Consider the following 13,747-nt stretch of genomic DNA (forward strand, 5'->3'; position numbering starts at 1 on the left):
AGCCAAAAGCAAAGCAAACGAGAAGACAGTACACACCGCGAAGCTTCAGAGCAGAGTTTCAAATTTTCCCATTTCCCCTCCCGCCACAGGTGAACAGAACCGCGACGTGTGAAAGACGTACGTGTGCCCCCCCTTGTGCGAGTGTCTGTGTGTTTTTAATAAACATTTTAAAAATATTATTGCCTGACCAGCAGCATTCGCCGGTCGTCCGCCGCGTTTGCTGATAGGGGGGGGAAAAACAAACGCCACCCGCACACAACTCCCACCAACAACCCCCGCTCCGACAAAACGGGAAGTGTGCTCGCAACAATGCAGGAAAAGACGGTAAGAGGCATAGAAGGGGGAAAATGTGAAGAGAGAAGTCCTAACTCGACGCACATAGCCCTGTCGCTCGCAAATCGGGAAATTGCGTGGTGTGCGTAACCTCACCTACAGCCCGGGTCCGGGGACCGGACTGGGCTAGGCCGACCGGGACGCCTTTGTCGCACACATCATACATAGGACGAGCGAGGCAATAACAACAAAAAAACGCCTGAATCTAGGCATCAGCGCGACACCACTTCTCGTCCTGGTCCTGTCCTTTTTCCCTGTACAATGGACAAAGTTTAATAAAAATTCTATCACACAGTATATCTGTGTGTGCGCGATCTCTCTTTCTCTCTCTCTCTCTCGCTTAGTCACCCAGAAGAGGGACAGAAGCCGATGGAAAGGGTGGATGTTGTATTTTTTTTTGTTTTGTTTCGGTTAACTCGGTCCGATATTTTTCTAGCCCGTGCGCGCCAGGGCCCTAAAAACAGGGAAAGGATTGGGCCAGCATCTAGCTAGCAGCAAACGCACCATAACCAAACGCAGCAGCAGCAGCAGCATCACAGGGAGATGTTATTTTTTCTCGCTCAACGAACCTTTTTTTTTACTTTCTGCTCTTTCCAGTCCGTTTTTTTTGCATTGCCTTGCCTAGTTCGTCATGAAAATCACAACGAGCTGCGGGTTGCGTAAGGCAGAAAATACGGCGACAGTTCGGTCCCGTGCGTGTGTGTGTGTGTGTCGGTGTGTCGTTGTGCTGCTGCAGCACATTCTCCACAACCATGTGGACCCGTATTCGGGGCGAAAAGGGCCATACATGGATGCACATACACATTGCGTCCACCTTCCAATCTACTACACCTTCCATCCGCCAAAAGCAGCATCAGCAGCAGCATATCCTGTGTGTGTGTCGCCTGTCCCCTGTGTCCCCTGTGCCGCCCTTCGGAAGAGTGGCAAACACGCAAAACGGTGTGTGCTTCGTTGCGTTTGGCCCGAAGCAGTGTGTGCGCGCCAGGTGAAAATGGCAGCATTTGCCCGGTATTCATCAAAGCTTAACCCGGGATGGCCATCTCCCGGCACAGCGTCGTTACAGCGAATTGATCAATCACAAAGCGAGCCACACTGGGCGGCTCATTTCAAACGGTTTCTGGTGCGTTTGACGTCTCCTCCTCACTGGGTAGGTGTGTTTTGCGTAAATTCGCAAAGCAAATTGCATAGCGCGAGGCGACGCTACAGAGTTAGCACATGCGTTTGTGCGTTACGGTGGAGCGGACATTTCTGCAATCGGTTGATGAAAATGTCTCCTGCAATCGTAAAGTTTTAATCAATATTTCGATCAATTAATCAAATGTAATAGTATAAGTACTAAACCTGCGTCGCTATGTAAGGGCGCTGGTTAGCCTTTGACCTGACTGATTCTCCTTTTTATATGAAATTTCGTCATAAAAAAATCACACATTCGTGCATGACGAATTTAAAATCAAACTTAATAAAAAAAAAAAGCAACAAATGCATTTGTGATGCATGATGGGCTCGAGGAGAACGGATTTAGTCACAGGACAGAACTGCTAATTGCCAACGCTGTTAGTGAACGGCAAGCAATGGGAAGTTTTAACGCTTTGGTGTTAATTGTTTACTCCATTTTCTACTACACAGTTTTGAATGGTGTACAGATCTGCATTCGTGCGATTTCTCCATTGTTTTTCACATATTTTAGAGAAGAATTAAATGCAGCTGATGCATTGATGTGATTGATTACACGATGTATGACACACATTTACTTGGGAACCACTTCAAAGTTCATTTGAGTTCTTTTATAAGCTCAAAAGACTGTCGTTGAGGCTTCTCTAATAATCTAAAAATTAAAATTAAAAATTAAAAATACAATAATAAGGAGTAAGTAAAAGAAAAAATATTGCAAACAAAAACGCAATCCTAATGAGAAAAACCAGGCGAATCTTATAAAAGTAACAAACAAGTTTAAATCAAAGAGATCGTTACGATAGTAGTTAAACCATCTCAATTAGGACAAGAAAGCGTCACTGTGGCAATACAATGTATGTCGTACTTTAACGACTGAACGATAACTAATCGATAACTGTAACAGTGCTAAGGTGGATCAAAAATTGTTTAGTAAGTATTTAAAAAAACGGGGAAAATCCCATTGAACATTTTTGATCCACATTTGTAGCAAATCGAAATCCTCTGAAGATATGTATATCTTTTGATGAGCAAATTCTCTCACAAAGATTCATTAAACACATATTTTCAATTTCTTTTTTAATATTAAAATCGACACTACTGCTTTAGGTTTGGGCATGAATTTAGGACACGGGGACTCTCGGAGAGCGTCACTTTAAAAAACATCAAATACAGAGCCCTTCGTTCGCATTGGTTTATTATCGGTTATCGAAGATTGCTCTAAAATGCACATCATTAGCATTAGGGGTTTTCTAAGAGAGAATGGAATATAACGAAGCAGAATAGTAGGGGAAAGCGGAGCAAAGTGGACCTGTCAAAGATTTTGATCTGTATCTGTATTGGTTAAATCACTTTACATTGTTATTTTGACGGCAATCGATACTTCAACGTCTTGTTCGTGAAAAACAATCAGAAGTTTACGCATTAATAACAAATTTATATGTTTAAAATGAATTTTAAAAAATCAACGTGAAAAGTCGTGAAAATGTGATGTGCGGGGCAAAATGGTCTTACACGAAATTGTTAAAACACATCAAAACAAAGGGGCAAAATGGACCACAACATTGAACTTCAGGCTTTGGTTTAAGCTCTTGCATCGCAGTAGAATTGTGAGAGCAGAAATTTAAGTGGTGGTGGTATTGTAGCGACCTTAGCTTATACCACAGCCTCATCATGTCGCTCCTCTCAAAACATACCCGACCATTTTGCCCCAAGGTGGAACGACCATTTTGCCCCAGGTGAAACATTTTACAAACTTTAATTTTAAAAACTTTACATTAAATTAAAATGGTTACTTTTTTTTTACGTAGACTACAGATAAATATCATGAGCCTGGGCACACATACTTTTTTTTTTGCCCTTATTATACGTTAAAATCTTACGAAAGCTTATTTTCGAGACGGTGAACATTATATCGTTTTGAGCAATCATTTTATTTGCTTCTTTATTCAATTATTTTGGAATTTTTGGTTATGAAACGTTCATGGTGGGCTTAAAACATTGTATTTTATGTTTTTTCAATCATTAGAAGTCATTATAAACGTGTAAATTTGCCAATAATGCAGATGACCATTTTGCCCCAGGTTCCCCTATAAACAAACAACTGCGTGACATTCAAAACATCTTCTTTTTGGTGGTTCGATAAAGCTACTAACACTGACAAATGCTTGTAATCGGTCTTTTTTTTAACCCCTATTAGATTTTATGCGACCAGTATACTGTTTAAAACAGTTCAATCATTTGAAATCGTATTCTGCACGAAAGGCAACATTTATTCCTATATTCATAAATAAAATGGCAACTCATAACCTACAATTTCAATCAAACATTAAACAGCACAAGCAGAAATCAAACACAAAACTGTTGCATTTTGTTGATATTAAATTTCTAATTAAATAATTATAAACACAATTAAACGATTCTTTCATTCTAAGCATATTCGCTATCAATCATTCATCCTGTCGTGCAGTTTAAAAAAAGAACCGAAGTGATGATTAGGGATTCATTAATGAGCTCAGATTAAACATCAGAAGCAACATCTACCGCCTACTCCCGAGTCCCTGTTCAAGGCCCACCAGGGGAACCGGTTGAAATGGTGTACAAATGAGTAAATCTTAACGCTCAACACCACAAATCAACCAATTCCCAAGCAACCGGACAATATCCCCAAAAGGGGAGTTCGATTTTTCTCCCCGCTTATCATCATCATCCTTCCTCCATTTGTTCCTCCATTGTTTTGCTCCATCCATCAGCACTTGAGCAATTATCCAAAATGCAAACCAGCCGTTCTTGCCGCCCGAGCCGTGCACGAGAATAATTTCAAAAATATATCGTTCGCCAAACCAAAACAGAAAAACGGACCAAAAAGCCGTAGAGTTGGAAGTAAAAAAAAGAGGGATGATGCACCACAAATTCTAGCCCATTATACGCCGCTGTTTTTGTGACGATTTTATCCTTTCAATATTAACTCTCGTCCACGCACACACACACACACAGCGACAGAGAAATACATGAGCAAACACACATTCAGATACAACCATTAAGAGTAAAATGAAGAACAAAAAAATCCCCCATCGAAACCAGGATTCGGCAACCGTTGGCGACCGTCCCGCGATAGAACGATAGCGAAGGGAAAGGACACCAACAACAACAACACCAACAACAGAGTTGTGACTGTGTATGTGTGCATTTTCTATTATTTTGACTGCGTAGAATGGGACGGCACGGGGTGGAGAAAAAAAAAGTTATGTACGGATGCTTCCATTACCCCCTTATACTCGTTCATCGACCCTCGAATCATAGCTCTCCAAGTGAACCACTTCGGACCACGCGTAGAGCAATGTTCTGCGTGTTCTCTCGGCCTGCCTCTGCCTACCTATATTCACCCTCCGGAAATACGCTTTTACCGGAGGAGGGGAACGGGATGCACGCACGCACGAGCATAAAATCTGATGACGCACAACGCTGAAGCAAACGGGAAGGCTAAATAAGCACAGTAGAACCGAGCATCCTGAACCTAGCCCAAGACCCAAGTTTGATTTTTTTTACTTCTCTGCACACTCTTCATTTACCTGCACCATTTTTAAAAATGTATCTCTGTATGCGTTTCCTCTGTTCCGCGTGGTCGCCGCAGCGTCCGATCCGTTGTGTGGTTGAGTTGGCTGAGATGGGGTTCCTTCCGCGCGGCTTCTTTCCTTACTCCGGGGCAAGGAACACACAAGCTCAGCTTTATTTCGGTAGACCAACAGGAAACACACACAATCCTCCTTGCAGGCCGATGGTGACAAACACGCTGGTGTGTCGCTGTGCAAGGCTTGCTTTGGGTGTTGATGCCGTGTTGTCGTCCTTTCCTTGTTGACTTTCACCAAACTCGTAACCAAGCACCCAAAAGGAATCGGCCTACTGCAACTGGAACTGTTTTGTTTGATGCACCAACACTTCCGTCACGAACACTACACCCGGGCTGTTGTTTGTTCCAGGCAGGACTTTTCACCACACTTTTAATTACTTTTTATGTTATGTTGTGTGTAGAAGAAATAAAACTGATTGAAACACTTTGCACGATACAGCATTAGTTCACACTATTTTTCAAAAGGCAAATAAAGATAAATTAGAAATTAAAACAAATAAAACACTAATTAGCGCGCCCGAGGTCTGCTGGTCGGCCGCAGGGGAGGGCTTAATATTTCCTGTTTCCTTTCCAGCACAGAGTCACAACACACCGGCGACCCCTTTCTCGAAAGGCGCACACTTAATGCCGTACTTCCACTGGCATCCCGGCGGGCGGATTAAAAATCCCCAAAAATCCTGTCTTATTCGTGTGGCTGAGTGATCCGCACAAACCGCACCGAAGAAACACTGCAAGGAGCTGAACCGCGCACAGTACCAAAAGCAGCAGCGGCAGCAGTCAGCTACAACCCGAGGGACTTTGGCACAAAGCACGTCAACCTTCAACTTCGACTGCGCTGCGATTGATTCCGGCCGACGGTGGTCGCGACCGATGAAAGCGGATTCCGTTCGCTAGCGCGCGCGTTCGAACGACGAACGCAACGCGAAACACAAACAGAGGAGGAACAAACCAAAAAAAAGGTCCAGGACACTCTGCGCGCACCACTACACACGCACACTCACGGAGGTGTATGTGTATATACACAAGGGTCGTTCGTCTTCGTTGAGGGGGATCGCAAACACACTGTGATTGTTGTTTTTTTTTGCTTCGAAATTGCGTGTTTCGGCAGTAGGGGGAATCCTTTTTTCCGGTTGTGTGAGTGTGTATGTACATTACGCATACAGAGACAGAAAGCGGTGCGTGTGGCGCAAGGTACGCTTCATACACACATGTGGTAGCAGCACGAAGTGCAGCCAAACTGGTGGGGACGATGGGGTTGAGATTTTTGCGGTTTTTTTACTTGATTAATACGTTGCTAAGGATTACGAGCGGGGGCCAAACTGGCCGATGCACATTGGACCGTTTCTGAAACAACCACACACACACGATGAACCGCACGAGGCATGGCAACGATGTAAACAAATCGCACGCAGCGGAGATGCTTCCGATAATAAATTACACTAATTACACTTTTAACACTTTTTGTAACATTCAAACTATTTAGATAAATTGCAGTTATACCTTTAGGATGCAGGAAACCAAAGAAAAGAGCCCGGAAAAGCACGAGCGGAGTGGAAAACAAACAAACACACGTGCTGTACCGATTGTGACAGCCGATGGTGGCACCGGGCCGGTCAAGGTTACTAGAGATCAGTGTGGCCAGATTATGTTGGCGATTTTCGGTAAGAGCAGCAAAATTTTATCTCTACTTTTGGTTGGTTGTGAAATTTGAAACTCAGTCAAAATGAAGTGTTAAGGGCCGTGTCTGTGCTTCATCGCATGCGATTTTATCGCACGTGCTGTCAGACGCTTTTTCGTATAATATTGCGATTATTTGGATGATATTAATAATATAACGATTATGGAAAATAAAGTTGAGATTGTTCCTACAAAATACATTTAGTTTGACAGATAAAATCGGATGCGGCGTCCGACGAAATCAAAATAATTTGATTCCGTCGTACGACGAAATCGCACGTCCGACGTTATCTGTCAAATTCCATATAAAATTTTGACAGGCCTTCCGATAAAATCGCATCCGATGGAGCACAGACACGGGCCTAAGTGGAAAGGGGGAGGAGGGGTTCTAATCTGCAACCTAATCATAACGGACACACGAAGCTACCCAAGTGCCACAAATCCACTAAACGACCACTAAACGGCTTCTAAACGACTCAAGCTCTCTACCTAAACGGAATGTAGAAAGACTTCGTCTAGCAGACGGCAAACGACTCATGCATTCTAAAAATAGCAAAAAGCTGGTGGCGCTATCTGTTGGTGGGATTCCCCAACCAGTAGAGCTTAATCGCTTGGAGGAGAGCTTTCTCATTTCCTCTGTACTATTGTATGGTTTCGCATTGAAATTATGCATCGCTAGAACTAGAATGGCAATACGATTGTTTAAATACTAAACTCCAACGGAAACCACCATTACTGAAGTAAGTGAGATTTGAATAATGGTCGTTAGTGTTGATACCCACGTATCTGATCACATGACCATTTATATAGATTTTTGCTCAGAAAGTCAGAAGGCTATATAGCCCAAATAGCCAGAATTGCTTAAGCAGCTCATTTTGGCACGCTAAAGATCGCTGCTCTAATTCGCCTTTTGCAGTAGATAAACAGCATCAAAGTTCCAGGCGGTCCTTCTAAATAGCGCCTAAGCAGCTTCCTTAAGCTACGGTGCCGGGGATTATTTTTCTTTGTGTTATATTTTCAAGCAAGCGTCATCGATGAAATAAACAACAGGATTTGTTTTGTTTGTGTACATGTGTATATTTTTCAATCCTTAATATTCATAAATTACACGAAACGTATCACAATTTACTGTACAATAACAATCACTTCCTTCAAAATCCCTTCTTCAAAGAACTAATCTAACTTGTGCAGCAGCAATGAGATTATTGCCGGCGTCCGTCTTTGACACTTTGACAAGACCCAAATAGCCAGAATTGCTTAAGCAGCTCATTTTGGCACGCTAAAGATCGCTGCTCTAATTCGCCTTTTGCAGTAGATAAACAGCATCAAAGTTCTATGTGGGTCTTTCAAACAGCGCCTAAGCAGCTTCCGTATGCCACGATGCCAGGGATTATTTTTCTTTGTGTTTTATTTTCAAGCAAGCGTCATCGATGAAATAAACAACAAAATTTGTTTGGTTTAAACACATATGTATATTTTTAAATCTTTTGTATTGATAAATTACACAAATTTTTACACAATTTACTGATAATTCACAATCGCTTCACTCAATATTCATTCTTCAAGTAACGAATCTAACTTGTGCAGCAGCAATGAGTCTATTGCCGGCGTCCGTCTTTGACACTTTGACAAGAGCCACCTTGAACCGATGTCATGCATTAAAAAGCTATAAAGTTCCACCAAGTTCAGTACCCTTTCTTAACAAGCCTTCAAGTTCCATCATGAACCCTACGCATAGTGCTAATCAGCCGCAAAGTTCCAAAGAGTACCATGTGCCTGTTAAAAAGCTCCATAGTTCCGCAAAGTACCGTCTATCTCTTAATCAGCCACAAAGTACGACATCGGAACGATTTTTCGTTAAACAGCCCTAAATCAGCTATAAAGTACGAGCTGGCTATTTGGGGAGCCACCTTGAACCGATGTCATGCATTAAAAAGCTATAAAGTTCCACCAAGTTCAGTACCCTTTCTTAACAAGCCTTCAAGTTCCATCATGAGCCCTACGCATAGTGCTAATCAGCCGCAAAGTTCCAAAGAGTACCATGTGCCTGTTAAAAAGCTCCATAGTTCCGCAAAGTACCGTCTATCTCTTAATCAGCCACAAAGTACGACATCGGAACGATTTTTCGTTAAACAGCCCTAAATCAGCTATAAAGTACGAGCTGGCTATTTGGGAGGTCATGATAAGATGAAACTTGTCGAAACACATTGCAAGAAAAGGATAGCAATATAATGAAGAGTTGTAATACGCCATCTATTGATCAAAGCAATGAAGCTGTGGAGCTTTCATTTTTTTCTATGGATATTCAACTTTCCAGTTGTTTAAGCTTAATCTGTGGCGCTTGGGTTTTCTTGCAATGTGTTTCCCTTAGGTTCATCTAATCATGGCCTATGTATCCTTGTAGCTTTTCGAGCAAAAATCTATACGAATCGTCGTGTGGTCAGTTGCACAGGCATCAACACCATCGACCATTACTTAAACGAAGTCTTTTTATATGCCCTTTCCCAAATAGCCAAATTTGCTTAAGCAGCTAATGTTGGCACGCTAAAGATCGCTGCATGAATTCGCCTCTTGCAGTAGATTAACAGCATCAAAGTTCCAGGTTGGTCTTTCATATAGCGCTTAAGCAGCTTTCTTATTTTGAAAAAAATCTGTAATTTTCGGTACGAAAAATGAAAAATCGGTAGTTTTAGGGTTTGCTCATCTATGAATCAGTAGGCGCTTCAAAAATCGTTAGGAATTCAAATAAAACGTCATTTCTGGTCACTCTGCTAGAGATAGCCGGCACACAATGCGCATAGAAGAAAGGGAATTGTATGTTCGCTGCTTTAAATTGAAGAAAGTTTGCATTGAACAAAAACTAATGCGTAAACAATGTCTTAAACTTTAAAAAATATGAACAAAAAGTTATATTTTCCAATTGTATAACCTTTTTATTCATCTTTTCTTCATTTTTAAACCCCGAGTAGAAGACTCCCTTATGACAGACGACGCACCTCTTCCCTGCCTTGATGTACAAACCTTGACGTTTGCAGTCAAACTCTCCCTACTCTCCGAAAAAAACGTAAACAAACGCAAACCAGTGCATCCGCGAAAAAAGTGGTTTTCCATATTTCCACCTCCACTCGCTTTACACAACCGCTTCATTATTCGTTCGATACTTCGCCTGCGAAACCTCACCATGGACGACGAAGAGTACGAGCGGTTCGAAATCACCGACTACGATCTGGCGAACGAGTTCAACCCGAACCGGGGACGCCGCCGGCCGACCAAGAACCAGCAGATCTACGGCGTCTGGGCGGACGATGATTCGGAAAACGAGGGCGACGAGGGCAGCGGTGGCCGGCGCCGGGGACGGATGGGGGGCAAGCAACCGAAAGACTACTCCGCCCCGATCGGGTTCATTGCGGGCGGCATCCAGCAGTCGGGCAAAAAGCCGGAAAAGGACCGGAAACCGTCCGACGAAGATGATGACGACGAGGGCGACGAGGCGAATGATGCACGGCCCCGCTTTGGTTCGAAAGCGGTCGCAGCGAACAGCAGTGCAACGTCCTCGGAATCGGAAGACGAAAGACGCCCCCCGCCGCAGGATATGCGCTCGATGGCCGGCTTTCGTACGCTTGGCAGTGGCGCACCACCGAAAGCACAGGGAGGCAAACACGTGGGCAACTGGGAGCAGCATACGCGTGGCATCGGGGCGAAGCTGCTACTACAGATGGGCTACCAGCCGGGCAAGGGGTTGGGCAAGGATCTGCAGGGCATTTCCGCACCGATCGAGGCGCACCTGCGCAAGGGCCGCGGTGCGATCGGGGCGTACGGGCCGGAGAAAAAGACCGTGGTGGCGGACGCGAAACAGAAGCAAAAGCAGGACGACACAAAGGCGCTGCCGGCTGCCGGTGGCAAGGAGGAGGAAACGCGCCAGTGGCGTAAGGAGGGTGGTAAGCAGAGCAAATCGCGCTACTTCTTCAAATCCGTCGAGGACGTGATCGAGAAGGGCAAAAAGACGGCCACGTACGCACCGTTCGACAAGAGCTCGTCGAAGCTGGCGCAGGTGACGGTGATCGATATGACGGGGCCGGAAAAGCGTGTACTCAGCGGATACCATGCCCTGGGGCAGGCGAAGGTGGCCGACGAGGAGCTGTACGAGTTGGGCGGGCAGGCGGGCGGTAAACCACCACCGGCCAAGGAAACGATCCACTTCGCCCTGCCCGAGCTGCTGCACAACCTCAACCTGATGGTGGAGTACTGCGAGCAGGACATAATCACGATCGACAAGCAAAAGTGTGAGGCGAAAGATCGCGAGGAACAGTTGCTGCACGAAAAGCAAAACCTCATCCGCATCAGCGAGCTGGAGAAGGACTACCTGCACACGCTGGACGGAGCGCTCGAGCTGGTGCGCGCGCTGGTCGAACCGGCCGGCGGCTCGATCGAGCTGGAAGAGTGTGAGCGCATCTTTGTGCGCCTGTACGCGGACTATCCGGCGGAGTGTAAGGAGTTTGGCCTGTCCGACCTGGCCGCGGGTGTCGTGGCCCCCCTTCTAGCGAACCGGCTACGCGAATGGAAACCGTTCAGCGAACCGACCCGTCATCTGGACATTTTCAAGCGCTGGAAATCGATCCTCGCCTCCTCGCGCACCGACACCGTCAACAGTCTGCTCGATCCCTACTCGGCCGTCGTGTGGAGCGGCGTCGTGCCCAGCATCCGGTCCGCTGCCAGTGAATGGAACCCGCGCGCACACCAGCCAATGATAGCGCTGCTCGATGCGTGGGCACCGCTGCTGCCCGCCTGGATACTGGACAACGTGCTCGAGCAGATCGTGCTGGTAAAGCTTACGGCGGCGGTGATCGAGTGGGACCCGCTCACCGACACCGTCCCGATACACTGCTGGATACACCCGTGGACCGAACTGCTCGGGCCGAAAATGGAAGGCAACATCTATCCGGCCATCCGGGAGAAGCTGGCCCGCGCCCTGAAGGGCTGGCATCCGGAGGATCGTTCCGCCCGCGCAATGCTTACCCCCTGGAAGGGTGTCTTCGCGGAGGAAGATCTGCAGGTGTTTCTGGCGAAAAACATCATCCCCAAGCTGGAGCTGCGGCTAACCGAGCTGATCGTCAATCCGCTGCAGCAGGATCTGGAAATCTTCAACCAGGTGTGGGAGTGGCACGAGCTCATCTCACCCCTCCAGATGGCCACCGTGCTCGATAAGTACTTCTTCCCCAAGTGGCTCCAAACGCTCGTGATTTGGCTGAACCAGTCGCCCAACTTCGACCAGGTGTCCCGCTGGTACCAGGGCTGGAAGGCTCAGTTCACGGACGACGTGGTGCGCCATCCGAACATAAAGGAGTGTTTCCGCAAAGCGCTCGAGCTGATGCAACGCTCCATCGGGCTGGGTGGATCGGGTGCGGGTGGACCGAGCTCTTCGCCGCCGGTGATGGAATCGATACCGCCGCCCCCGAAACCACCGACCGTGACGATGATGGACATGCAGCAGCTAGACACGCAGCCAACGCTCGAGTTTAAGGAGCTGGTGTCGCAGAAGTGTGCCGAAAGGGGGATCATCTTCGCGCCGATGCCGGGCAGGAGAGAGCTGGGCAAGCAGGTGTACCGCGTGGGCAAGCTGTTCTGCTACATCGATCGGTCCGTGTGCATCGTCAGTCCGGATGGGGGCGTTAGCTGGACGCCGATATCGTTGGCGGCACTGCTCGAGCGAGCGGTCAGTGGGTGAATTGATGATATTTATTGTAAGAGTGACATACTAGTTCGGTAAAATAAAACTTAACTAACTTTAATAGGATTAAAAATCTTCGTGTTAAATTATGGTTCCTTTCGTTGAGGGGAAAATTTAAGAAAAGATACTAAAAATCCAGAGATTATTAGTTTTAATTAAATTCTCTTAATGTTATTAAATTAATGTTATTTCCCGAACCACTCTCAAGCTACCGAAACCTAAACAGGTCCTGCTGCAATTCCTAGACCGGAATACTACCGGGAGCTGTTTGAGGGACGGTATGGGTTAAGGATCACTTACAGGATCAGTATGGGATCGTTATCGATCGCAGGTTCGGTATGGGTACGTGAACGGTTCCAGTACCGGTATTAGTTCAATATCACCACCAGGATTAGTATAGGTTCTGGGCCATTTTCAAGGCCAGTATGGGTTCAAACCAGTTCCAGGGTCAATTTCGGTTCAAAAATGTGATGGAATCAGGATTCGTTCCAGGTCCGGTATAAGTACGTAATCGGTTCCAGGTCCAACAGAACCGGAATGAGCTCAAATCATTTCCAAGACCAATATGAGTTCAAGTACAGTTCCAGGACCGTTTTAGGTTCGTGACCAATTCCAGGTCCGGAACAGGTTCCTGAACAGTTCCAGAACAGTTATGGGCTCAGCGTCAGTACCAGGACGGGTATGAGTTCGTGATCAATTACAGGGCCGATACGAAATCAGTATCAGTTGTGTTCAAGACCAGTTCCAGAATCGATATGAGTTCTCGATCAGTTCCAGAGCCGTTATGAGTTTGTGAGCAGATCAAGGACAGTCATGGGTTCGGTATGAGTTTTAGGTCGATTCCAGAATCGGTATAGGCTCGGCATCAACTCCAGGACCGATATGGATTAAGCATCTCTTCCATGGTATGGATTAAGAATTAAAATTTATTAGTTTGTGATCGGTTCCAGGATCAGTATAGGTTCTGGGAAATTTTAAAGGCCAGCATGCGTTCAGACCAAATCCAGGAAATATAGCGGTTCATGAGCGGTTATAGAACTGGAATGGTTTCAGCATCAGTTCCAGGCCTTCTATAAGTACGGAATCGGTTCCGAGTCCGACATGAGTTTGATATCTGTTCCGGAACCGGAATTTGCTCAGATCAGTTCCAAGACCAATATGGGTTCAAGCACAGTTCCAGGATCGTTTTAGGTTCGTGATCGATTCCA

At 45.8% G+C, this 13,747-nt stretch overlaps 2 protein-coding genes across 6 annotated transcripts in view; one reads left to right on the plus strand and one right to left on the minus strand.

Annotated features, from left to right (window-relative positions):
* The window catches only part of LOC1275542 (neuroguidin), a 41,561-nt gene extending 34,816 nt beyond the window's left edge, over positions 1-6,745 (minus strand). Inside the window, exons 1-2 of one of the 5 annotated variants that reach the window (XM_061655122.1) lie at positions 6,635-6,745; positions 5,076-5,585 (exon numbers count right to left, since the gene is read on the minus strand). In XM_061655122.1, coding sequence (XP_061511106.1) covers positions 5,076-5,084 — 9 coding nt within the window. In that variant the 5' untranslated portion in view covers positions 5,085-5,585; positions 6,635-6,745. Of the gene's footprint in view, positions 1-5,075; positions 5,586-5,843; positions 6,034-6,413 lie in introns of those variants that run through there. The other 4 variants (XM_061655123.1, XM_061655124.1, XM_061655125.1 and 1 more) reach the window with 4 other exon arrangements.
* Positions 6,746-9,838: 3,093 nt separating this feature from the next.
* LOC133393398 (septin-interacting protein 1) lies at positions 9,839-12,612 on the plus strand. Its single transcript, XM_061658256.1, has one exon. The coding sequence runs from the start codon at positions 9,993-9,995 to the stop codon at positions 12,534-12,536; it is 2,544 nt and encodes an 847-aa protein (XP_061514240.1). The 5' UTR covers positions 9,839-9,992; the 3' UTR covers positions 12,537-12,612.
* Positions 12,613-13,747: the final 1,135 nt, after the last annotated feature.

The sequence above is a fragment of the Anopheles gambiae genome, chromosome 3 (genome assembly GCF_943734735.2).
Source record: "Anopheles gambiae chromosome 3, idAnoGambNW_F1_1, whole genome shotgun sequence".
Classification (NCBI taxonomy): Eukaryota; Metazoa; Arthropoda; class Insecta; order Diptera; family Culicidae; genus Anopheles; species Anopheles gambiae.